Here is a 27,229-nt window from a genome sequence, read left to right as displayed (position 1 = left end):
TAAATTATTTTCGCTCCTATGCCACCAAAATGTGGAACGCCCTACCAACAGTCATTAAGACATGTGAATCCCTTGACTCCTTCAAAACCGCTCTCAAAGGGCACCTACGGATGGCTGCAATTCGAAACTGGCCTCTGTAAAATCTGAATCCCCCCCACCCCCCCACCCCATTTCCCTCACTGTATATTGTATATTTTCCCAGTGCTTGTATATTTTCCCTTTTTTGCTTCCCATATGATGAATTCCTGTTCTGTTCTTTAGCTACATAGAAATGTCTATTTGTATGTCTCTAAATGGTTGTATGTCTTTAAATGTTTTGATGAATTGAACAATGTGGACCCTGTTGTAAACAAGTGTAATGCTTAATTGGGTCGTCCACTCACAGTTGACAGTCTTTGTATTGAGTTTGTGCTTAAAATGTACTGTAAATTCTACAAACTGTTAATAAATATTTCAATCAATCAATCAATGGTGTCTTGACCGGTGGTTGTTCTCTCGATCGGTGCAGAAAAAAATATTGGTATCACAGCCTGCTGTCGGCCGTTGAAAAACCTTGTTTTCACTAGAAAACAACATTACAGGCATTTGAACGCGGACCATTGAATGCAAGTGAATGTGCGCGCATCTTCAAAATGACTGCAGGCTAGACGATTCATTTAACGCAGGGGTTTTCAACTGATTTTGAACCAGGGACCACCACCTTGACTAAGAATCAACCTGGGCACCACTGTTGTGTTGCAATGGGATATGGGCTAAGATTAGTGCTTTCGTAATACTTATGGAATACTGTTTCTAAAACCATGGTCCACGGACTTAACTGATATACAGTACTGACACATGTGGCCCTATCTTTGGCGTGCCTTAACCTTTATCCCTAAACGTTTTTGCCACATTTTAGTGTGTGTGTGTGTGTGTGTGTGTGTGTGTCTGTGTGAGTGTGTGTGGATAGTAAAAATGGCAAATACGTGCAAGATATAGCACATGATGACATGATTATATGGGCACATTTCCTAATAATGATGACTCAATCAGGCAAGCTTCAGCACGTCACCCTTCTTGAGATTCTATCTCCCTTTTCTGTGTAATTTCTTAACCTCAGACTTCCCAGTAATTCTGATAACATTGACGCACTTCCACAGAACAGTGCACAGATGGTTTAGTGCACTGTTCCGTGGAAGAAAATACATACTCTTCACTTTGCTACATTACTAAATGCATGGTCAGGGACCACATGCAATACCTCCACGGACCACCAGTGGTCCACGGACCACCTGTTGAAAACCCCTGATTTAGCGGGCTGCATGTTAAGTAATTAAAGCGGTTTATGTTTGCATATTTGGAATTGTAACAGCTGAAATCAATAATATATAATAATCGGTATTCTGATATTAACCTGCGGGCCGCATTAAGTGATGGTTGGGTCACATGTGGCCCCCGGGCCGTATGAGGTATATGAACACTTCAGTGATGCTAATAGGGTGCATTTTGCAGATTGATTGAATGGAGTCAAATGGACCCATCTGTTGACCTTTCTGGGGGTCCCATCATGCACTGTACTCGGCACTGTACTAAATATCAGTAGGTCTTAAGAGTATCTATAACTTTTGTGCAGTTGTGCTTAGGGATGCACCGATCCGATACTCGTATCGGAGATCGGCGCCGATCCAGGCTAAAATTCTAGATCGGGTATCGGATCGGTGGCCGATCCATTATCCGATCCGATAATTATGTGTAATTACAGTATGAAAACAACTCTACCTCCTCTGTGACACAGCAGTGTAGTATTGACAGTATAACATGTGGAATGCAGCCAGGCTAGCCTGCGCACACATTAACCTGGTCTAATTGTTGCACAGTTATTTAATAAATAATTCAGTGCATTTATATCTGTGTTTGTTACATTTTGTTTTACAAAGTTGGGAAAGTAATGTTTAAGTCAAGCCTTGATGTTGCCTTACACAAAATAATGATTCCAGACTCCACACAGTGAGGCATACAGCTTAATAGGTTATTACGTTTCTTTGTGGGGGGTATCGGATCGGTACTCTGTATCGGCAGATACTGGACCCCCATGTATCGAAATCGGTATTGAATGCCAAAAAGCCGGATCGGTGCATCCCTAGTTGTGCTTGTGCATGACATCACAGAGAGTGGCGTGTCAATATACTGTCTACAGGCACTCGCCAATCCAGCCAGTCCCACTCTGTGGAGCTGTGGTTGCGACAGGTGGTGTTTTTGTTTGTGTGTCATCCTGATATCTGTCCAGGATCACAGCACCCTTTTGGCCCTGTAGGCCTGTTAGAACTGGCAGAGAGGAAAATAACATCGACAGCAGAAGGCGTCTCACTCTGCGTGAACATTACTGTAGCCTTGTCTCCAGAATGGACTAGGCTGTGGACGAAACCACTGACTTTGTAAACCACTAAAAACGAGTCCGGACCGTCCGTGAGCCATTTTGCCATCCATTTGCCCATCAGTGATTTTAAGGACACACAACCAGTCTGTGTGTGGTTGACCCCTAAGTTCTCTTTCACTTACTAGGCCGATGAGCTTTGGAATGAGAACGATGCCTGTGGAATGAATGCACCGTCTGGTTATGCAACAATCAATCGTTGTACTACCTGTTGTACTTCAAGTCTGACATCAGTACTATGATGTCGTATTGACGTCCTACCATGAATATTAAAATGTATATTGCCCATTGATCTCAGGTTTCTGTTGTATTAAGCCATTTTGGACTGAGGTCGATAAAAAAAAGGCTTCTAAATCCTAAAATAAATCTGAAAAAATGTTTCTATGTCAGCGCTGCTCAACCTTTTTCATGTCAAGGACCCCCATCTCAAAATATGTAGTTCCAGGGACCCCCCAGAAGCAAATATATTAGTTAAAAATAAATATAAAAAATAGCAGACCTAGCTTGTAGATCTGCTATTTTTCAATGGCTAAATTACAACATAATGCTTAAAACACGGGTTAAGGATGTTTGCCTTGGTCATATAAACACCACAGTAAAGGGCGCTGTTTTTATACTTTGTTTAGCAGAAGCTGAGTTTTTGGGTTGGTTGGTAGTGGTGCCACCCCACACATTGCTACAACCACACACGCTCGAGTGCCAGCGTGTGGCTCAATGAGCAGTGTGTAATACTTGTCCTACCTGTTCAGTGGATAGCCTAGTCATGTACAGGCTTGCTGTTTTTTTATATTGCACTTTTATTAGGGAGTGCTGGCTTTATTCTTGGGGTCAGCATCAGAATAATTGCCTCCTACCTGGGAAAGGAAGTCAACATTAGAGTACACTATCATTTTAATATTGTGATGCTGCTACATAGAATATCGACGTTTTCCATGTTGATAAATATTTGCTGGTTGTTACAGACAACAAAAATAGCAGACCTACAAGCTTGTAGGTCTGCTATTTGTATTTGCTTTTCATCGTTAAAATGTGTCACAAATCATTGAAATGATTGAATATATATATTTCAGAGCGAACATTTTTAACTAAAATATTTGCTTCTGGGGGGTCCCTGGAACTACATATTTTGAGATGGGGTTCCGTGGCCCAATAGAGATAATTCTGCGGGTCCTTGAAATGAAAAAGGTTGAGCACCACTGACATAGAAACATAGGTTTTTCAGATTTCTTTTTTTAGGATTTTTCTTTCCAGTCCAAAATGGGGCATAAAGCCTCTGCCACCTGGCCATGTATAGCATTGTTCTTCAGACTCTTCATTTCACAGAAAGCAAAGGGAAAAACTACAGAAGATATGAAACGTTATCCCTTTTTATAACGTCCCGTTCCCATCCCTTTCTCTGCCCCCTTTTTGGATTTCCATTCAGTGCTATTTCAGAATCTGACCTAGATGGATAACAACATGTAGCCCTAGTGCAGAATGTTGTTTGTTTTGGAATCATTCCCAACAATATGACCCAACTAATTCCAGACTGCTGCACGGTTTCAAAAATTCTAACACGATAAACTTTTACTATTGGGGTCAGACGAGTCTCCTGTTCTCTCTCTTTTTTTTTTGTGACCGACAAATTGCCCTTTGATGCCACGCAGTATATTCCCTAAGTTATCGTTGTCTTATCCATCTCACTTTGTTGTTTGTTCTGGCAGGCGTGAGCGGGGTGGAGGATGTCCCCGTTGCCCGGCGTAAGCAGAGGGCTCCGCTAGCACGGCCTGAGGACGTGGACGGGGATGAGGGCCGCAACCGCAAGCGGCTACTGCTCACACTGGACTCGGATTCGGGCACGGATGCAGGGTTGACCCCCTCGCCAGACGAAGAGGTCCAGGAGGAAGAGGTGATGCTTTTACTAAAGGACACTGCTCTATTCTTACCTTCCCTTAAATGTGTGTACTCTGTATGGGACTTCCCCCAACCAACTTGGGACCAAATGACAATGGACTGACACAGAGGCAGTTATACCATCCTGTGTTTAGCAACCAAACATTTGTAAACGAATGTCCCGTTCAGAGCATTTCTAGGGAAAATTGCTTCATTGCCATAGACAACAATGGACCAACAGCTATTTTAGTTAAAAATTTTAAAGCCAAAGCACTCATTTCAGCAGAATGAACAACAACGACGACCAAACACACACGGTACCGGGATTTAAATTTGATTGTGTTCCCCTTGACTTGACATGACTTCCAATTTCACTTGTTTAATCTCTGTATCAAGTGTGAGTTCTCTCTCCTGATTGGATAAAATTGGTACCCCAACCTGCAAATACATTTTATGTTTAATAAAGATCTGGAGAGACATGGAGACTGTTACTGAACAAACGCACTATCGCAGTAAATGCTATCGGAATATAGCGCCATTTAAACATAACATTTTATTTATTCAAATCATTCTTTTTTTATGAGCAGCTAAACTGTTTCTAGGTGGTCAGAATTGGCACATAAAGCCTCTTCGCAGGAACTGCACAAATGTAGAGAATGTAAAATGGAAAGAATATCTTGATTTTGTCTTTTGGCCTCTTTTGGTTTCTTTATCTCACAATCCAAAGCACACGCTGTGCTCAAGCCAAGGCACAAATATAGGCTAAAGGCTCTCAAAAGCATACAAAGCATGTAGCCCTATAAGTCAAAGTAACAATTGCTTCCTTTTAAAGGGATATTTCTTTTTCAAATAGAAGAAAGAAATTAAAAAAGTACCGGTAATAGAAAAATCGCAGCCCTTCCTGCATTAGAATGTTCTAAAGCAGTGGTTCCCAACTGTGGTGCGTGCACCCCTTGTGGTGCGTGAGTGCCTTCTAGGGGGTGCGCCACATAAAGTCTAATGGTGGTGCTATGGTTTTATTTTAAATATATTGACTTATTATGCCAATATATGGCAAGAAATGCAGAATATAGCCTATGCTGCATATATGCCATATTCGCGTTCAAACGTCTCAAGCGTGAAGCAACCAAATGGTCCTCTACCCCTGATTCACTTACAGCAGCTTTTTTTTTTTTTTTTTTTTTTTTTTTAAGATATTTTTTTGCGGCTTACGCCTTTATTGATTTTTTAAGGGATAGAAAGTAGGCTGACAGGAAACGGGAGAGAGATGGGGGGATGACATGCGGTAAAGGCCGTGTCGGGTCCGGGAGTCGAACCCGCGGCACACCGCGACTGGATCACCAGTCCGGTGCCCAGACCGTTACGCTACGGCCTGGGCCTACAGCAGCTTTAAATATGTCTCCACAAGAGGACTCGAATGATAACAGAAAAAATGTGAATGCATTTTAATAATTCAATGCCTTTTTCAGAATATACAGGACAAAAAATCGGCTATGATTTAGAATGCTGCATGTGTACAAAGAAAACAAAATGTCATGTCAAAACGGTGTTTCCCTCAGATGAGGGTGGAGGAGGCGCCGCCGGCTAAGCCCGGGCCCGTCCAGATCGTACTGGCCGACGAAGACGAGCATAACTTTGAGCTGGACACGGCGGCGCTGGAGAGGATCCTGCTCCAGGACCACGTGAAGGACCTCAACGTGGTGGTGGTGTCTGTGGCCGGAGCCTTCCGCAAGGGCAAGTCCTTCCTGCTGGACTTCATGCTGCGTTACATGCTCAACCAGGTCAGACGCTTCCCCCCCCCCAAATAATAATAATAATCAGTGCTTAATTTCTAAATTCTTAGGTGCCGGAGCTCGGGTGCGTGCACGTACAAAATTTGTTTTTCATTCAGTTTTTTTGCCAGCCCACCCATCGGAACACAATAGAGTAGGCATATAGACGTATTTATATCTTTGTTTAAATGTTCTGATGAATTGAAAATGGAGGACCCTGAAGTAACAAGTCTTTTTCTGGTTTCATACTCAGTCAGATTTTGTATTGACCTGTGTAGACTACTTTAGTTTGAACTGCACCCGTTCTACAAACTGAATAAAATGTCCAATCAGTCAATCGATAACATTTGCAGCAGCAGTTTACACAAGGGGCCTGCCGGCTCACAACACACAACTACAGTAGGCATTTCAAGATTCAAGACTTTATTGCCATGTCAACAGAGTTGATTGGAATTTGTTTCAGTGCACTAAAAACAGACATACACAGACACACATACACATTACATAATCAGACAGTAGAACAAGATACAAAAGTACAAACATCATATGAGGGGGACCAATAAATAAGAAGAATGCAAAACGTTACAATTCATGTTGAATAAATGAATAGCAATTCATTGCAGTTCATCGTTTTACAAAGCAGCTTCACGAAGTTCACGCTGTAAAGTGCGAGTGAAAAGAGGGTCAGCATTCAGGAGGAGAACAGCCTCGGGATAAGTGCTGTTCTTAAAGCGGGAGGTGTTGCACTTTAGAGACCGGAGTCTCTTACCTGAGGGCAGGGGTGCGAAAAGAGAGCCGGCAGGGTGGGAGGGGTCGGCAATCACCTTCTGCATCCTACGCTTAGTTTTTTGCAGTTCAGTTGGCACAGCGGCTCAACGTTATATTACATACTGTATAAAATGCAGTATAACAAGTTAGGGTGGCCCATCATCAGAACAGTACGCAATGCTAAATACCTGCATGCGCGTTGTTGTTGTCCTTATCCAAGTTCCTCCTCCGCCTCCTCCTACGATGACAAGTCAATAATGCTACTACTACTTAATTCTGTACTAGTCTTTTTTTTCTTTCCCGGCCCATCAAAGCAAGCGTTATGATATTCATGTTGTAAAGCCGAGTGTCTTTGCGAGTTTTGGCAATGCAGTCAGTTCTGTTCACAATAACTTGTTACTCAACTCACCATTTTGTTTCCATAGCCACCTATTTCCTCTCAAAACAGGCACACATTTCAAAATAAGAGTGTTTATTTGTTTGTACTTGCAATGCGATCGTTCAAGACATATTTTATTTTGGAATCGTACTGGAAATAGAAGTAACTATGACGAGGAAGAAGCCTAGTTGACTTGAAAATGAAACTAAAATAATAATAGAGACGTATTGTATATTGTGCATTTGGGGTGGCGGCCCTCTACAGCTACCGGAGAAATTTAAGCACTGATAATAATGATAGCTCAGATTTATATAGCGCTTTTCTAAGTACCCAAAACGCTTTACATAAAACAGTAGGAACAAGTTTAATTCAAGAAACAAAAACAAAAAAAAGGCAAGTAAAATGTAAAAACAGACCAGACCAGACCTCAGCTGGGGAAGGCTATCTTGAAGAGGTGGGTTTTGAGTGAGTTTTTGAAGGAGAGGAGGGAGGGGGCAACTCTGAGATGATTGGGGAGTTAATTCCAGAGGTTGACATGAAAATGTTTTAAAACCGTTGGTTTATACAACATTAGGAAGCAAGCCCAAAAAACTGACTACACTTAAGAAACGAGCCCAAAAAAACACAACCTGGGCCACAACTACCAATATTTACAAGCGACTTAACAGAAAAACAAGCCCAATGTCGCTTATTATACGCATACATGGTAATATGGCGTAACACTGGTCTGGTAATAACCTAAAATGTCGTCGTGAATTCGTCACCTCGCTAAGTGCTTCAACAATCATGTGGTAGTAGCATAGTTGCAAGAAATGGGAACAATGCTAATTACTATGGCCACAAATAGTTTGGAGCGCTGGGATAGTTTTAACCCATTTAAACCTGAGGCAGATTATGTTTTTTTTAAACTCCTTCTAAATCCTGTCCCAAGTTTTCTGAAAAACTTCCGCAGGTCTCCGCCATGTCAAGTATGTTATTGTGGCCTCCGGGTGGCGCTATAATGGGACAATATGAAAAGGGAGCCATTTGATTGCCTTTCACGGCAATCGGACACTGCATTTATGATTTCAAAAATCGACCTCCATGCCTTTGGCCTGGCGGAGACAATGAATAGTTGTTCCAGGTCTAAATGGGTTTCAGTAGACGTGTGCTAATCTTGGGACAGTCTTGTTGATTGTCAAAATGACATTTCCAAAGATCATCAATGTGGGTTTTGTCTTTGAAAGTAGGGATGCACCGATCCGATACTCGTATCGGAGATCGGCGCCGATCCAGGCTAACATTCTAGATCGGGTATCGGATCGGTGGCCGATCCATTATCCGATCCGATAATTATGTGTAATTACAGTATGAAAACAACTCTACCTCCTCTGTGACACAGCAGTGTAGTATTGACAGTATAACATGTGGAATGCAGCCAGGCTAGCCTGCTCACACATTAACCTGGTCTAATTGTTGCACAGTTATTTAATAAATAATTCAGTGCATTTATATCTGTGTTTGTTACATTTTGTTTTACAAAGTTGGGAAAGTAATGTTTAAGTCAAGCCTTGATGTTGCCTTACACAAAATAATGATTCCAGACTCCACACAGTGAGGCATACAGCTTAATAGGTTATTACGTTTCTTTGTGGGGGGTATCGGATCGGTACTCTGTATCGGCAGATACTGGACCCCCATGTATCGAAATCGGTATCGAATGCCAAAAAGCCGGATCGGTGCATCCCTATTTGAAAGGAAATCTTTGTGCCGCAAGCAGTTTAGTGGAAATAATGCTTGGCCAGTTACAATTTGGCCAGTTTTACTAGAGTGCATGTGCTCATTGAAGTGCATACTGTCTGTCTCCCCCCCAGGCCAGGTGTCCAGTCTATGATGTCTATTCTATTTATGATGTGCGAGTCCATATTTGGGCATGGTTTCAGCCTGATCCCACCAAAATATTTCCAAAACACTGATCAGTTCAGTAGTTTGCAGTATTAGCCACACATAATTGTCCCCCCTTCTGAGATATTTGGGGTTAGGCAAGATTAGGCACGTGTGCCGTTTTTTAAAATAAAGTCTTAAGACATAAATAACCTCCTGCACGTAATCCTTCCTCCTGTTCACACAGCCAATCCTATTCACTTTTGTGTAAAACACTGAGCCTGTAGGCCCTAGATCACACATCGGCTCGCAATGATCATGCTTGCATAATCGTGCAAAAACTATAAACATTTAGCTTCCTTTGTCCTATTTTAACATCCGGACATTCCAACCCGTTTTGAAAATACTTGACTGATGAGTAAGAAGATTTTGATTCCAGTAAACATTACAACGTCCCGATGTGAAAGAAATGCTGTTACAAACTTACGGTATATGGATGTAGACATCCAAAATCAGTTGGAAATATTAATTTTTTATGTGGTGTCATAATCAAACTTGATGTCGATACTTTCATATATAACTCTTGACTATGTAGAACATAAAACTTCATGTCAAATGTGTCCACTCATAGGAGTGACCAGCAATAATGCATCCATGTCTTGCAGACATACAACTTAAGCACATCCTGCAATGGCTTTCAATTTCAATCCATTAAGCCATGAAGCAGATGGGTGTTGAGTGTAAGGCGGACAACTGGAAGTATTAACTTGTCCTTCAGACCTTATAAGAGCAGCTGGACCCATGACACACACACACACACACACACACACACACACACACACACACACACACACACACACACACAGTGTTGCACAACTGAAAGTCTGAACCTGCCATATGTTAAGCTGCTCAGTTGAGCAGCAGCTTTCATCTAATTCTGAGAAGACTATGTGCATTTCATAAAACTATGCTTTAGTTGACAATTTGCTTATTCTACCTATGCAAGTAGGACTTTGTTATGCTTAGTAAAACAAAACAAAAGTTAACCACTGTAGAGGTCATACAAGCTGGTATTAAAACGTTTTTTTCTCTACTTGCCACACAGTCACTGAGAAATAGCCCTGTCTAAGCCAGTCACCAGGAATCATTGTTCAGACATACTTTGCATTGTAAATCAGTGCTTTGATTTTGAAGGCAGTTTAAACATTTTCATAGTGTGGTCAGTCTGGTCCCTTGTCACCTTTGTAAACATTGTGGTCGTGCTTGCCTTTCCCTTTTGCCATTATACGTCCTTATTTGAAGTGATGAGAAATCTGCCCAGTAGAGGGGCAGACAATGGTGGATGCAGTGTTCACAGATGGAAGCTTTTCTCTTGTGGCACCCAATGTATATGTTGTGTAATACTTGATTCTATACCAGGGGTTTTCAACTGATTGTGAACCAGGGACCACCACCTTGACTAAGAATCAACCTGGGGACCACTGTTGTGTTGTAATGGGATATGGGCTAAGATTACGGTAGTGCTTTCGTAACACTCTTATACTGTTTCTCAAACGATGGTCCACGGACTTAACTGATATACAGTACTGACACATGTGGCCCTATCTTGGGCGTGCCTTAAAGGAGAATTCCATGCTAGAATGCTTTCTTATCTTTCTTACCTTTCTTTGTAGTTGTTACGTCCCCACCAAAGAGGTCCAGGTGTTTTTTTGTGCAAAAACTCCTTATTGGCTATTTTCCCTACCATAAGCCCTCAATGAATTGCATTGCATTGAAGTAGTAAAGTAGTAAAGTGTGCCGCTTGGGGTATTATTTACATTATGAAGAGAGGATATAATATATACAAAGAAATTATAATTTTGAGTGATGGAAATAAGCGAATTAGCACAACACCCCATAGCCCCATTCAATTCCCATTCTATTCAATGCATACCAAGAGATACTTTATTTTCTTGCCATAACCGTCCACCGTTTTTGTTCTACAAAGTGAGAATATGGCTAGTCCGCTCTACACAGTAAAATCCTTATTGTTAATTTAACTCTAATGTATTTTCTCACCTGTCTCTCCTTCACAGCAGCAACAGCAGCAGCAGCAGAACAATGTGTGGATAGGAGGGGAGGATGAGCCCCTGACAGGATTCACCTGGAGGGGAGGCTGTGAGAGGGAGACGACCGGCATCCAGGTGTGGAGTGAGGTCTTCGTGGTCGAAAAGCCCGACGGCACTAAGGTAGGCGCCAACTGTTGCCAGACACAAAGTTCTTCAGAGAATGGAAGAACTGGTATTGACATTTGAACCAATTAAATATAACTTTGTCAGAGACACATTATATGGGCCCAACCAGGTGGAAGCTCAGGACCACAGATGGGTACCCTTGTGTTCAACCCGTTAAATCCGGTTAAGTATCTGTGTCATTTAGATTTTGGCTACCGTATATAACTACATATGTTTTTAAGAACTTGGCATCTGGCCTAAATGGTGGTAAAGGGATACTTCACCCCAAAATATAGGCGGTGGTTGCCTATGGAGACACAAAGGAGACGCTTTGTGTCTCCATAAGTAACCACTGCTGCTCATCGCTAAAGAATGCGACTAAAACACAAATCTCCATGAATTCAAGTCTCCATGGGGTGAGAAATCGATAGAAAAAAATGTGGCGGTGAACTATCCCTTTAAGTAGAGTAGTGCCAATTTTGGGACGGTCTGTCTTGTTCTCATTAAGATTTTAATCCTTGAGATTGTGTGGTTGTTTTTGTCTTTTGAAATGAAATTGTTGCAGCAACGAGTAGTTAAGTAGGCAATGCATGATGTCGCAAAGATAGGGATGTAATGAATAGGAGAGCAGCAATGACACATAAGCACACAGACAAAATGCTGCACATGCTTTCAATCCGTCAGTTCATGAAGCAGCTGGGTGTTGAGCTCCATGCAGACAGCTGGAAGTCTGAACAACCAAACCTTTACCGTCATGGTGCAGCTGGGCACAACATGACCCGCACACACGCACGTGTCTATGTGATGATTTATTATAGGCAGGTTTTCCCACTCTTTAGTTATTATTAATGGATACATTTACTAAGAGTTGTGTCTAGTGATGCATGATATAATCAGTAGCATATCGAATCAGCCGTATCGGCCATAAAATTGCTGCATCGGATCGGTCTAAAAAGATAATCCAGATTATTTTCACAGATATCGATGATGCTATAATTATGTGACCGTCAATGACTGTCGCTTTTGTTTTGTGTATTTCTAATGTTTGAAGGCAGCATAATCCGTATAATATCTGAATCGGTCAGAATCGGTATCGGCAGATATGACTTTGCAAATAATGTGATATCGGTCATAATTTCATAATCGTGCACCCCTAGTTAGGGAGGTTTTCTTCCATTTTCACCAGTACTTTTCTGACACGGATTGTGTCTGAAATGCATTTTACTACTACCAGAGTAAATTAATAAATAATGCAGTCCCTGTCAGTGATGTTTCGTTTTTAATTAAGCGGAGGTTTTCTGTGTGCTTCCGCATTTCTTATTTAATTAAATTATTTTTTCATTTTGATCCTTTGTTCTCTAATTATTGTCTGTTGAAAATGGCATGTCTGGCCCAAAATAGAGAGGAAAAGAAGCAAGGCGAGAAATTTAGTTTTTCATTCAAGAACAAGAAGGTCAACGGCGAATGAGATTTCGTGATCTCCTGTTTCCCTGTATGACTGAGGGTTATGTTGGCGAAGAGCGCCATCTAAACACTGGAAACGCCAAGACTCCGGGTGTGGACATGTCCTTGGGTAGTCAATGGGTTGAACTACTCTCCCTTTTGTCCCTCCCAGGTTGCAGTGCTGCTAGTCGACACACAGGGAGCATTTGACAGCCAATCTACCATCAAGGATTGTGCTACTGTGTTCGCCCTCAGCACCATGACCAGCTCTGTACAGGTGTGATTTTTAAAAAGCCTCTCTGTTTCTATGCATGTTATTTTTATTTGTATGTTCTTTCATAAAAAAAATAGTCTCTCCCTCTCTCTCTCACGGCACATTTTTCTATCCGTTTTTCAGGTCTACAATCTGTCCCAGAACATACAGGAAGACGACCTCCAACATCTGCAGGTCAGTATCATGTTGTGCCATAAGGTTCAAACGGAATGCATTCAGTCAATCACCCGAGCATTTGTTTGCGCGTATTAACCCATTTTGACCTTTAAAAAATGTCTTCTAAATCCTGACCGTTTTCTGAAAAACCTCAAGGACCCCCAAGATTATATGTAATTGGCCACTGACCCCCATCTGAAAATATGTTGTTCCAGGGACGACCCCCCCCCCCCAGAAGCAAAGATTTGAGTTAAAACGTTCGTTCTGCCCAGGCGGTGGCGTAACCGTTTGGGCACCCGACTGGTTATCCAGTCGCAGTGTGCCGCGGGTTCGACTCCCGAGCCCGACACGGCCTTTACTGCATGTCTTCCCCCATCTCTCTCCCGTTTCCTGTCAGCCTACTGTCTGTCCCTTCAAAAAAACCAATAAAAGGCGTAAGCCGCAAAAAAGATATCTTAAAAAAAAAAAAAAAAACGTTCGTTCGTTCTGAAAAAATATATATTCAAAGATTTGTGCCACATTTTCACACATTTTCTAAAATAGCAGAGCTACAACCTCGTAGCGCTATGAGCTTGTAGATCTGCTATTTTTCAATAGCTAAAGTATAACATAACCAAAGATAATATATATATATACAGTATAATATATATGGTGCATAGCAGCCGCTGTGCACTGTGCAATATGGTGCAGCACGTTATTCAAGGTGCCACAAGACGAGGATAAATTTACATTTGATTAACATTGGGTTGAAGGACGTGGTAGGCACCGGGACCCTACTGGCAGTGTAAGGAGGTGGCTGAGAAGAGAACACCACAGGTGCTGCTGGCAGTTTGCGTCTTGTTGTCATGGTCCGCAGCTGGATGAACGCTAGCGTCTCCTCAGCTGTGACTTGTACCAAATCGTGCAGGAAAGATACAATCTTCAAATCAATGCTGCAACGTAAATCAATTGCTATTGCTATTGATGGATTAATGCTGCACAGTGCACAGAGACCCCTTGGGGTGATTTTGTACTATAAATAAAAGTAAACTGAAACCGAGCTGAGCCATGTTTCGTGGACGAGTTTCATCCACATGGCTCCACAGAGAGGTCACATGAGGCCCGGCTGAGCCATGCGGCCCATAAGGCAGGAGCCTAGTATCTCCTGTTTCTGTAGCGTGAGCCAACTTTGTTGCACAAGTACACCCCCTGGACATGACGCCAGTATGTCGCAGGGACTTACCCCCAAATCCAACCCTTGATGCTGGGTGCCAAGTAGGGTCCTGTTTCAGTCTCCCCGGCTCGGGGATCAAACCCTCGACCTCCCAGTCTCAGGGCGGACGCTCTAACCACAATTGATTTGAATTGATTTAAAAGTAGTGAAGAATCTTGTGGAACCATAATTGCGCATCATTTTCATATTCAGCCCTGTGTGGTGCACGTTGGCCACTTTGCTGGCTGGCGTGTAGCTATAAGCAATAATATGTCAACATTTTAACGACCTTTTTATTTGTATTTATTTTTTGAGGGGCGCTAGCCTCCTATATACAGCTTCAATGTTTGTCTTTCAATGATGCTTGTTTAAGAAAACGCCATAGACAATAGAGAGTTTGTTTTGAGGACTAAAACAAACATTAGCACCCGTTGCTTAAACTAGTTATGTTGTAATTGATGTAAGATGATAAGAGCGCCCCTCACTTCACACAGGTGTGATTTTTGGTATTCAGACAGCCAGCAATGAGTAAAGCGCTCCCAAAAAAGATCTAGGGGCCACAATCTGCATTCAGAGATTTTCCTAGAAGCTTTGTCATTGGTCGAAAAACCCTGCAGAAATGACCAATCAGGAAGTAGACAAACGGAAAACCAATCGGGAAGTAGACAAACAAACCAATGACAAAGCTTCTAGGAAAATCTTTGAATGCATATTGTGGCCCCCAGATGTGTCACAGAGACTACTTTCTTTTTGATTAAAAATTTGACAAAATATTGCTTATTGCAGCTTTAAGTAAAGGGACACACATAAAAATGTTGGAGGTATGTTGTTTAATTACATCAATATCATATTCTTTGTCATACATTCCAGCTCTTGATATTGTCTCTGTTCTGTAGCTCTTCACAGAATATGGACGCCTGGCTATGGAAGAGATCTACCTGAAACCTTTCCAGGTACTGCTCTCATTCTGCTGACGTTTGATTTGTGTTCCTAGTGTGTAGTATATTTACCCACAAGCTCCGGCATTGACCCAAGATAAATAAATCACGCGTTAAACTACTCTTGAGTCTGTAAACTCCTGTAAACTCTATGGGGTGTGTGTGTTCCAGTCCCTGATGTTCCTGATTCGAGACTGGAGCTATCCTTATGAGCATGACTATGGTCTGGAGGGAGGCAAAGCCTTCCTGGAAAAACGGCTACAGGTAAAAAGTCCTATAATCACCACTGTTTTTTGGAGGTGCGCTAGCCCAGCTTTGAGGGTGTGTGTAAACATAAACATTGTCTTAACCCATTTAGGCCTGACCTCGAAAAAGAAAAAAAGTTTGCTCTGAAAGAATATATATTCAAAGATTTGTGCAGCATTTTTACGATTTTTCAAAAATAGCAGACCTACAAGCTCGCTATGAGCTTGTAGATCTGCTATTTTTCAATAGCTAAAGTATAACATAATGCTTAGTTAAAACACCAAAAGGGGTTCCCGCCCAAAATTGGTTAATACAAACATTAAATGCCATTGATAATGACAATGAATCAATGTTTGTGTAAACGCAAACATTACATAAACACCAACATTGAAGACAAAAGTGAGGACGCAATTGATTGGCCGGAATGAGATGAGGTATGATGATAAGAGTGCCCCTCACTTCACACAGGTGTGATTAAAAAAAAACAGAAATGCAAAGGGCATGTCTTTTTCGAGGTGGGCTATCCCCCTCCTATGGCCAGCTTTGTCTGTTTGTGTGAACACAAACACGATTTGATTGGCTGATCACCCCATAGCGATGATTTGATTGGCTGAGAAAAGTACGTATTGAGGACGTCAAAAGTGATTGTCCGGAATGGCGTGATGATTTGATTGGCTGAGCACAGAATGTGATGTAGAGCACCCCTTACTTCACATGAGTGTGATGCGTTTTCCTCAGCATAAAGATGGGGCAAAGGGCACAAATTCACAGAGTGCCATAAATCGCCCTTTTTTATTTTCTGCTGAAATGTTAATAATTCAGATTAATATATTTTCCATATGCATTTTAAGTGCACCTCAAATTCTAGAAAGTCCTAGATTTTGGGAAAAATATACATCATTTTCTGTAAGGTTTCTGAACCACAGATCATGTTCAACAGAATTATCTCAGAGTTTCAAATGCCCACAGGATGGCAGTTGACACACTCCATACAAACACAGTATATGTCCAGTTGACACACTCCATGCAAACACAGTATATGTCCTTTCAACCTGTCCTCTCCAGGTGAAACAGAACCAACATGAGGAGCTTCAGAACGTGCGGAAACACATCCACTCCTGTTTCTCCAACATCGGCTGCTTCCTGCTGCCCCACCCCGGCCTCAAGGTGGCCACTAACCCATACTTTGATGGCCGACTCAAAGGTGGGTACACGCATGGATGTTATGTATGCCTCATTGGCCGCTGCAGCGTAAGGCGTAAGTGAAGCGAAAGTGACCCTGTGTCACTGTCACTCCTAGTGACTACTGGTCAATCACAGCGCATCTTTTCCGGGACTTATCGATTCAATAGAGGGTATGCGCGTGACATCATCGTACCTGGAAGTTATGCGGGAACGCCCACTGAGTGTCAAAAAACGACTTTCTGGCATTGAGAGCTCATTCATCCAAACAGAAAAGTCCTGTCTGACTGCATTAAACAATGTTAAACTCACCAACATTGCAGCCGTTACGAAAAGCTTCAATTATCCTCTTTATATCTGCAAAGTTTTTGTTTCATAAAAATGCACCATAGAAACTTTATGAGCTACTTTCTGTGTGCATACTCTCTATCCAAAGGAGCTTTATTGGCATGAGAAAACAAATGTTTACATTGCCTCTGATTGGCCTACCGAACATCCCCTTCTGTGACGCACCATTACATTCCTTGGACGCACACGGAAGCTTCTGCTATGCTTCCGCAAAAGCTTGCCTCCATGTTTTCCCCAGAGCCGAAGGAGCCTCAAGGAGGCATCTACCTTTTCTATGTCAATGGGTACACATCACCTAACCAGTAGTTTTACCATATACGCACACGAGGGTATCCCCTGCATTTTATGCATGGCACTGGGGCCCTTAGCGCTGGTGTTGTGCTATTCAGATCACTTCTCTTAGTCGAATCGTCAAACTTTTGTTGTTTTCCCCCTGCGCATGTTGTGCAACTCAAGAAGCAACCAAGTGGGTAATGTTAGCTTAAGTAATGTTAGCTACAGAGCTTCATTTGACCAGAAACGCATACAGTAGAGTATGCCACTTTTATCTCACTCATCTACTTTCATTCATACATTGGACAGTATTGGGGTTAGCATTAGCTTTAATATTACCATTATGTAGCATTACTGCTACGCAGGGGGTTGGATGTTGTGTGACAACTGACAAGACCCACAGTTTCGGAACCAAACTAGAGTAGGCCTATAAATCTGAGCTTTTATTGTGAAGGCTGCAGAAGACATGTCCACTCAACTCCAGTTCGGTTGAGTTCATCTCGCTGGTGGATTCAAAGATAATGCTGCTGCTGCAGTGGAGTAATGATGAAAAGTAGTATTTCTAATACCTGCCCAATAGCCCACATCTTGGCTGCTGATGTGGGGATAGGTTAGCCTGCTATTTCAGTAGACTATTATAGTTGATTGTTTAATAATGTTGAGTTTTTAAAGTCTAATATAAATATAAATCAATATAATTAAATATTGTGCCCATTTAAAGAACCACTCGGATTCACAATCAGAACTCTTTATGTTGTTATGCTCATTTGGAAAACAAAATTCGACTTCAAAAGTTGTGGATATCATGCCATAAACAATAAGTTGAAGGGAAACTTCAACTTATTGCTTCAACTTATTGCCGGCCTTGCCGCACACGCCTGCGCCGCAAGGCCGTGGCAGGCGTAAAGAGTGTCCCTTATTTCAAGATCTCAAAGGTGGCAACCCTAGTGACAACCAGTGGTACACAAAGTACTCAACTCCAGTACAGTACTTGAGTCAATGTATAGATACTCATGGTCAAATTTTACTCAACTGAAAGTTAAAGTTAAAGTGAAAGTTACTTAGTCAAATTTGTATTTGTACAACTAGTCGAGTTGAGCCTGTTCTATGCAATGGAAAAGCCGTCAGTTGTACTTTAATTGGTTTCCCATCATAAACTCTGTGACTCCAATCAATGCTGAGGAGCAAGGATACTTGGCGAGTGCACACTTAAATATATTTAAAAATATATATATTTTAAAGAACAAATCATATATTTTGTGTTCGGTATCAAAAACATATTTTCACCCTTTGAGGTATAGAAGAGGATACTTTCATGAATATATATATTTATATACCCTACAATATTATTTTATTATTTTGCTGTCACTTGATAGTGAGATTAAAGAATCCAACCCCCTTTACTTTAAATATAACGTCCTGTTCCCATGTGCATCTGTGTGTTTGTCTTGACAAAGATATTGACGGGGACTTCACACGGCAGCTGGCCAAACTGGTTCCTCTGTTGCTGGCACCAGACCGCCTGGTGGAGAAGGAGATCGGAGGGAACAAAGTCACATGCAGAGACCTCGTAGAGTATTTCAAGGTCCCAGCATTTTCACGTCATATTCTACTGGTTTACGGTTTAACCCATTTTAGGCCTGACGTTGAAATTTAAAAATAATCTTCTAAATCCTCCAGTTTTCTGAAATATTTTCACGATTTTTCAAAAATAGCAGACCTAGAAGCTTGTGAGCTTGTAGATCTGCTATTTTTCAATAGCTAAAGCATAACATAATGCTAACACCAAAAGGGGTTTCCGCCCAAAATGGGTTAACCCATTTAGGGTTAACCCATTTTAAAAATACATTTCTTTATGTATTTTTTTCTGAAAAACCTCATGTTTCTGTATCAGTGGTGCTCAATATTTCATGTCAAGAACCCCAAAAAATATATGTAAAATGCCGCCGACCCCCTTCCCCATCTGAAAATATGTTGTTCCAGGCAGGGACCCTCCAGAAGCAAAGATTTGAGTTAAAAACTGAAACTCTGAAAGAATATATATTCAAAGATTTGATTTTTCAAAAATAGCAGACCTACAAGTTCTTGTAGATCTGCTATTTTTAAGTTGACCAAAGTGCTTCACAGTAGAAACGATGTATAAAAAAACATGGTATAAGAACATGATAAAATAATTACATCGAGAAAGTACTAGAATAACAGAAGAATTGGAATAAAAAAACAAATACGTTGCAATCTAGATCAAACAACATTAAAGGCGAGGGAGAAAAGGTGGGTTTTGAGAAGTAATCAGTCAATTGGCTTAAATGGTTACCATTCTACACCAAGAAATAGAACTCTTGAACCATTATTAAAAATAAAAATATATTGAGCTGTTTGCCTGGGTCGTTTATAGAGCAATTTTCTTTTCATAATCCTGCTTACATTTGTCTGCGTAATGACTGAAGACTCACTGCGTCTCTAGCGCTACATCCAAGTTTGTACCTTGACCGTGCAGCTTTGTGTTGGATTCCAAACACACAGGACATCATGGAACATTCTCTTAGTCATAGTTTGATTAAGCCATTTAGGCCTGACTTCGAAATTTGAAAAATCATGACATTTCTCTGAAAAACCCTGTTTCTATGTCAGTGGTGCTCAACCTTTTTCATGTCAAGGACTCCCAGAATGATATATATTTGGCCGTAGACCCCCATCTGAAAGTATGTTATATCCAGGAACCCCTCAGAAGCAAAGATTTGAGTTAAAAACGTGCGCTCTGAAAGAATATAATAATAGATTTGCACCACATTTTCACGACTTTTCAAAAATAGCAGACTATTTTTCAATAGATAAAGCATGACCTAATGCTTTATTCCCATCCAGAATTGGTTAAGGTGTATACATGTCAAAATTGTCCTGCAATAATGTTACTACAATTGGAATACTTGACATCTTAATTCAATTAGGCTTTACTCTGATTTTGACCGGACCTGGATAAAGACACAATGTGCTGTGTTTTCATTTCAGAACATTGCTGTCGATAGAAACGTAGTCAATCAGGCACACAAAGATGCCCCCCCCCCCCCTAAACTAAATAAATAGTTCTAATATCCATGATTCCACCTTCCTGCAGGCCTACATCAAGATCTACCAAGGAGAAGAGCTGCCTCATCCGAAGTCTATGCTCCAGGTCTGTTCCCCTGAGAGTGTCTAATGCAGTGATTCTCAACTTGTGGGAGGGTATTGCAAGTGGACCCCCAAATAATTGGCAAAACATTCAGATTGAAATGATAATTTAACATTCATATTACTATTTATTTATAATGGCATTTATATTATTTCTTTAAAACCTTAAACGGTGTGTTTTCACAGCCATACCATCAAATAAGAACTTAAAATATACTACGGTTGGTATGGTATACTAAGTGGGACTTTTGTTGTAGCAGATTTTATTTGTCAGGCTTGGGAAAGAAGACAGAGTAAACAAAAAGTACTATAAATCTGAGTTGTAATATAATGAATTATGTAATGTAAACATGCTGTAAATGCGTGGATTATGTAATGTAAACGTGCTGTAAATGCAACTGTGAAATGGTGTCTTATAAACCTACGAGGGTTGGGCACATTGTGTGCAGGACACGGAAATAAATAAACAATCATTCAATCAATCATGTTAAGTGGTCATATGGGTGAGCCACAAACCCTTTTTCCCCTTCTTTACAAGTGGGGCCCTTATCAAGAGGTTGAATACTCTAATGTATTTTTAACAAGGCTACATTTCTACGATTTCACGTTCCATTTCCTCCCATTCTGCTTCGTAAGAGCTTTCCTTTCTTCCCAGGCGACCGCAGAAGCCAATAACCTAACTGCTGTGGCCGGAGCCAAGGACTTGTACAGCAAGAACATGGAGCAGGTGAAGGACTAACACTCTATTTGTATTGGTGGTGGAATGACATTAAAACCCATTTTGACCTAAGGCCGATTCTACAAATGCCTTCTAAATCATGACTGTTTTCTGAAAAACCCTATGTTTCTATCTCAGTCGTTCTCAAACTATTTCATGTCAAGGACTCCCAGAAATATCTGCATTTGGCCACGGACCCCCATCTGAAAATATGTAGTTCCACCTCCAGCATCAAAGATTTGAGTTAAAAACGTTCGCTCTGAAAGAATATATATTCAAAGCTTTGCACTACATTTCCATGATCTTTCAAAAATAGCAGACCTACAGGCTCGTAGCGCGGCACTCGGTGCACACGGCTCAACAACATTGCAAATTGTTACTGTATTTCCACTTTTTTAATTTCCCAATTGCTTGGCAACTGCAATAAAGCAATTTCCTGAAGCATAAATACAATACCATTTAATCCTCACCCCAAAACTCCAGATCTGCGGCGGGGACAAGCCGTACATCGCGCCAACCGATCTGGAGCGCTGCCACGACGAGGCCCGCGACTGTTCGGTGCGCCAGTTCCGCTCGGTGAAGAAGATGGGCGGGGAGGAGTTCTGCCAGCGCTACCAGGGCCAGCTGGAAGCGGAGCTCGACGAGGCTTACAGCAACTTCTCCAAGCACAACGACGGCAAGAACATCTTCTACGCGGCGCGCACGCCCGCCACGCTGTTTGCCGTCATGTTCGTCACCTACGTGGTGTCGGCCGTGACGGGCTTCATTGGCCTCACCGGGCTGGCGGTGCTCGCCAACCTGGTCATGGGCGTGGCGCTGATGTCTCTCTGTGCCTGGGCCTACGTCAAGTACTCTGGAGAGTTCCGCGAGTTGGGCACGATAATAGACCTGGTGGCGGAGACGCTCTGGGAACAGGTGGGTCGTCATGGGCAGCAGATTTAATGGTTTGTGTGTGTGTGTGTGTGTGTGTGTGTGTGTGTGTGCTTAAGAACTCGGAATAAACGCACTGTAACAAATTGACTGCTCGTGACGGAACGATCCGCCAATTGGAATCCAACCGCTATTGGCGGAATGTTACGTCACATAAGTATTATTATTGACATCAAACCGGATTGCTGATTTATTTATTTATTTTGGCCTTTCCTTCTCCAGTGATCCTAGGCCGGTTTCACGCATCCGCAGTGCCGTTCACTTCCACAGCCGGACTAAAAAGCTTGAATAACTCTAAATCTACGCAGCTCTCCATGGTTTTGATAAATCGTGCAATGTTCGGAGGTCTTCCCTGATTATCCGGTGATCCCGATTGGAACATTGGTGGTTTCTAGAGCAAAAGGATGGCTTCATTTTAGCTCGCTAAAATCTAAGATGGCCGCCCAAGCCAGTGTGCAACACACTAAAACGAAGTAGTTGCTGGTCGGCAGTCTAGTGTTAGCTCTTGCCTCCACCAGGTGGCAGACAACTTGTACTGGCAAAATGGTCAAAACGCTGGTTAGAATGACATTTACAGGTCAGACACAATTTACATGGATCTGTTGACGATCAGTGTTATGGTTATAGTAGTGCTCTTGGGTAAGGTACTGTGTGTGTGTGTGTGTGTGTGTGTGCGAGTACAGTTATGTACAGTCTACCTCATGTTATACTATGGTTGTCTACTTGTATACAGCAGTTTGAATTTACTCCTGTGTCCTTTTCAGCCTGGTTGCAGCAAATGATTGACAATTCTCTGAAATGACCTCACATATTATGACTTTATAGATATAGTCTATGCTTTTGTATAGTTACGTTAGTTCAGATTTTTTGTTTAACAGACTTTAAACCCAATCATCCGTCCTCGATCAGTTCTTTGATTTCCTTTCAATCACCAACTTTTCAGCCTGCCAGCGATCCCCTTTCACTCTGAGCCAGTCGGCTCCTACTTTCTTCCTTCATCTCACCTGTTCCTCCAATAGGCTGCTGTATTAACCCTAGGAAGCAGCAGGGGGTCCACATGTTCTGAACATAGACTTGGAATAAATTGTTGTTAGATTTGTGTTGTGCACTAAAGGCAAAACAAAAAAGTTGTAAAATGTAATGTCACCTGAACTCTCCTACCCCCCTTAAGGTCTTTACACACCAGAAGCAGTTTATTTTTTTCTTTTTGGAGGGAAAAGGAACTGGTTGGAATAACGTGTTCCTTCCACGCGCTACGGCCAACCAGGGAAACTCCCCCCTGTCAGGTGTAAAGGAGCAACTTGGACACTCAGGCATGAAGGAAGCATGAGTTCAAGTCCGTTGCTCTCCCCTTGTCCCCCATATATGGGGACTAGGTTGGTGGAGGGTGTGTAGAGCCCAGGATCACATTAGATGATTGACACAGGGGTGAAAAATGGGTTACAAAAATCGTGGGATATATTTTTTTTTAAGAAGCAGTTAATTTTTTCTTCATGCAATTAACGCGCCCCAAAAATACGTTTTCAAAGTGTTGTTTGTAATCATAGAACAAAAGTATTACACAGCGAAACGAGATCAAAAGCATCAACTTACATGAATAAGGTATAAACTCTAGTCTATAAATGATGCAAACATATTAACACGTTTTTTTTATAGGATGGTTTATTATTCTCCCAGTGTATAAAGACCTTTATCCTCCTAGCTCCTTCTTTACTCCCTTCCCTCTCTCACTCCCTCCTCTGCTCTGCTCCTTCCTCCCTGCTCCCCTACTTAACAGAGGACTCCCAGAAAGGTGAGAGGCGTTTCGGCTCCTGTTTAATTGATGTAACTTTTTAAAATTTGCCTGCAAATACTTCCTGTGTCCCGACCACTCGACCTTTTTTTGACCTTTTTATTTCTTCCACAACCCATTTTTCTTCCTAACCCGCCGCCGGTATCCTTCCGTCCTTCTCTCTCTCTCTCCCTTTCTTTGTACGATTATTTCTCCGTCTCCCAACTCCTTAAATCTCTACACCCTTCTTGCACCCTTCCCCCCCCCACCCCCGACACATTCCATCTAGCCACCTCTCTGTGTCCAGCTACCAGTGTTCTAACTCCTCTGACCCCCTTCCCCACTGTCTCTCAGGTGATTTCCAAGCTATGGGCGCCCTTCAGCAGTCGCCTGCCCTGGCCGGCCTCTCTCCTCCTCCCTTCGTTACTACCAGGAGCAGCAGCTGCGCCGCATGGCCTCGGAGGGCCGGCCCCTCTCAACCACGGCTTCAAGAAGAAGAAATACTAAAAACGGCTCGTTGGCCGACCCTTTATCGACTTAGCCGTCAAACTTAAGTTTTTCTCGCATCGAATCCTCAGCAAACTTTTTATTCATCCACGGTCCCCCAACAGGTTTCAGTACGTGCCCACGCCAGGCAGGCCTGGCTCCGCTAGGATCTCAGGGACACACAAGGACACATGGAGCTTTACCCCCACTGGCCTTTAAATGTCTTATTCCCTAGTTTATGATGGATGGATGCGTTGTCTGGCTCCTCTTCCAGTCACGGCGACTGTGAGTCAAGAGGGTGGGGTTGTGTCTGGGTTTTTTTTTTTTTGTGCGGTGTAATATTGTTTTTTGGTTTTCGTCTTGACCGGTCATATTGAGTTTCCATCCCCAGCATGTTTGGAGAGTATATCCTGTTATGTTCCTCGCCTTTTACCCCCCTTTCACCTTTTTTTCCTCCTTTCTTTCAGTTCCTTTTTTGGTGTCGTGTATTGGGTGTTTGTATCTGTCCATTTGATCGTTTCTCACACCAGACTCTCCTCCATGTCTCCCCTCACCCACCCCACCCCCTTTTCTGCTTCTTACCCCCACTCCCCCCCCTCCGACACCCCTCTATCCTCTTGCAGGTGTTGAAGCCGCTAAGCGAACAATATATGGAAGATAACGTCAGGCAGACGGTGGTCAACTCCATCCGAGCCAGTTTGCAAGAACAGGTGTCGCAGAACACCAGGCTAAAGTCCCACTGACCCTCCCTGTTCCCCGCTGCTTCTCACTCTCCCTCCCATCTTCCCCCTGCCTCCCACCCACTCGCTCCATGTGCTGAGGTCCTACAAGTTAACTGTGGAACTGTTTCGAACTGTTTTCGAACGCCCGCCAGCTGTCTCCCCTTGGCCTCCTGTTCGGTCTGCCGTTAGTGGACCTGAACACACACACAGCCACCTCCCCCTGGTGGCCAGGAGGACAAACCGCAAAATGTTACAAGGAGAAGAGGACATTTTTAAGTTGTCCAGCGTTGTTGTGTGTTTAGCAAAACGGGACCTGAACAATGTGTCATCTTCTCCCAATGTGCCATGTTGCGTTAGATGCGGCGACACATCCCATCAAATCACGTCGTGATATATGTAACTGTATGCTGACAGATATAATACACACACACACACAAACACAAGATTGTACACTACTGACATGTACATAATGTGTCTGACGTTCAGCAATAAGCTTAACTGCACTTCGTTGAGGATTCAGCAGTCTTTCAGGGATAACTGTCACAGCCCCCAGCAGCTGTATAAAATAAGGAATGCATTCTGAAAGCCTTCCTCTCCGCGGTTTTAAACGGTCACACAGGAAACCTGTCTCGTCTGGAAATGACCATAATGCCACCAGAGAGTTCAGAGCCCTTGACCTCAATTCACTTATTGTTCAGCATATTCGACAGGGCCTCATCCAAGAATTGTAAGTAAATGAAATGATGGAACTTGGAAGTAATTTAGTTTGTCGAAAACCTTTTTATGGAAATATTTCCTGAATCTGTTGAACTGTAAGCAAATTGACACCAACCTTTGCCATGGACGTTGAAGTTGGGGAATTATTCCCCTGACTCTGAACATTATGGATTTGACCAGGTACTGTATGAAGGTGGATGAATCCTCCATTTAACCCTTTGTTGTCCTCTGACACTGTTTGAGAGGAGTCCCAACTATGGCATAATTAAGAACTTGGCATAATGGCATTGTGGTAATTCTGGGACTGTGATTTTATATTGTCACGACTGTAACCCCCCAAGGAGCTCTGCAGGGAAGTCTTGAAGCCTCTAAAAGCTGAAGTTTTCCTTTATTTTATTTGTTGTTTTAGAGGAACTGACACATTTTTATCTGCCCTTTAGTGTTATAAGTAGTGGGCCAGTGAGGACCCTCTGCATGCTTGTTGAGAGAGCTGCTGTACAGCATTAAAGCTAGCTAGGCCCTTTTAAAGCCCAGAGAGGATTGTCATTTCATACCATATTTCTGTTCCACTTGCCTTTGCTAAAAAGCCTCTCATCCTGGGTTCCCCCGAAGTATATTTACCAGCAAAGGCATCGTAATTCATTAGTCTGTACAATGAAAGTGGTTTTTACTTTTTGGAAGCTCATAGTGATTGGACAGTGTTTGTCTGAACGTATATAGAGAAGATCTGTATGTGATGTCTCTTGGATGTGTAATTAACCAGTGTTTGGCAATCTTGAGTTCTCTTTAATCCAACTATTGCAGCCCTCTTTAGGGGGATTGTAGCCTAATCATGAACTCAAATGACAGACCGATTTCCCCAAATTGTTAGAAATTGTCTCGCTAGAACTGGGATTCTTGAAAGCCTTTGTAGCAATAAGGTCGACTCTGATTCTGTCCAAGTCAGAGGAAACCGTCTGTGAAATTATCCATTACTGTTAGAAGTCCATGAACTTGAGAAACCCAACACGGCACTACTGGTAATGGCAGTTATGTCAAAGCTGCTCTATCAAACCAATTCCATCCACAGCTGTCTTCCATCAAGCGCCAGTCTTGTACAGTCTCATTTTCTGTGTATGACAAACAGGGCATGTATGTGACATTGAATATTTAAATAAAGTTTGTATACATTTTATAGTGAAATTGACGGTGGCTTTTTTTCTGATTTAAATCGAGTGGTATGTTAGAGGATATTAGTTTTGTTGCTGTACAATTTTCAGTAGCACCCTCCTTTCATCATGTTGGACGTTTGTGTAGAAACCTGGCCTGAACACATGGATTCCATCGTGCGGAGTAAGCATTTTATTGAATGTGGTGAGGGGGTTGGAGTCGGAGATACCTTGTCT

The 27,229-nt window shown here is 42.3% G+C and overlaps 1 protein-coding gene across 3 annotated transcripts in view; it reads left to right on the top strand.

Annotated features, from left to right (window-relative positions):
• Window positions 1-27,018, top strand: part of LOC310866063 (atlastin-2-like) — a 36,125-nt gene extending 9,107 nt beyond the window's left edge. The window contains exons 2-14 of one of the 3 annotated variants that reach the window (XM_083775364.1): window positions 4,117-4,301; window positions 5,845-6,066; window positions 11,143-11,295; window positions 12,896-13,000; window positions 13,121-13,171; window positions 15,242-15,298; window positions 15,455-15,547; window positions 16,595-16,733; window positions 18,790-18,917; window positions 20,448-20,504; window positions 21,156-21,227; window positions 21,702-22,133; window positions 25,029-27,018. In XM_083775364.1, the coding sequence (XP_083631490.1) occupies window positions 4,117-4,301; window positions 5,845-6,066; window positions 11,143-11,295; window positions 12,896-13,000; window positions 13,121-13,171; window positions 15,242-15,298; window positions 15,455-15,547; window positions 16,595-16,733; window positions 18,790-18,917; window positions 20,448-20,504; window positions 21,156-21,227; window positions 21,702-22,133; window positions 25,029-25,148 (1,814 nt within the window). In that variant the 3' untranslated portion in view covers window positions 25,149-27,018. The other 2 variants (XM_083775363.1, XM_083775362.1) reach the window with 2 other exon arrangements.
• The last annotated feature ends 211 nt before the right edge of the window (window positions 27,019-27,229 follow it).

This window comes from Protomyctophum parallelum, assembly GCF_964188405.1.
Source record: "Protomyctophum parallelum genome assembly, chromosome: 10".
NCBI classification, from domain to species: Eukaryota; Metazoa; Chordata; class Actinopteri; order Myctophiformes; family Myctophidae; genus Protomyctophum; species Protomyctophum parallelum.
The sequence above is the reverse complement of the archived record's forward strand: the minus strand, read 5'-3'. Positions and strand labels throughout refer to the sequence as shown.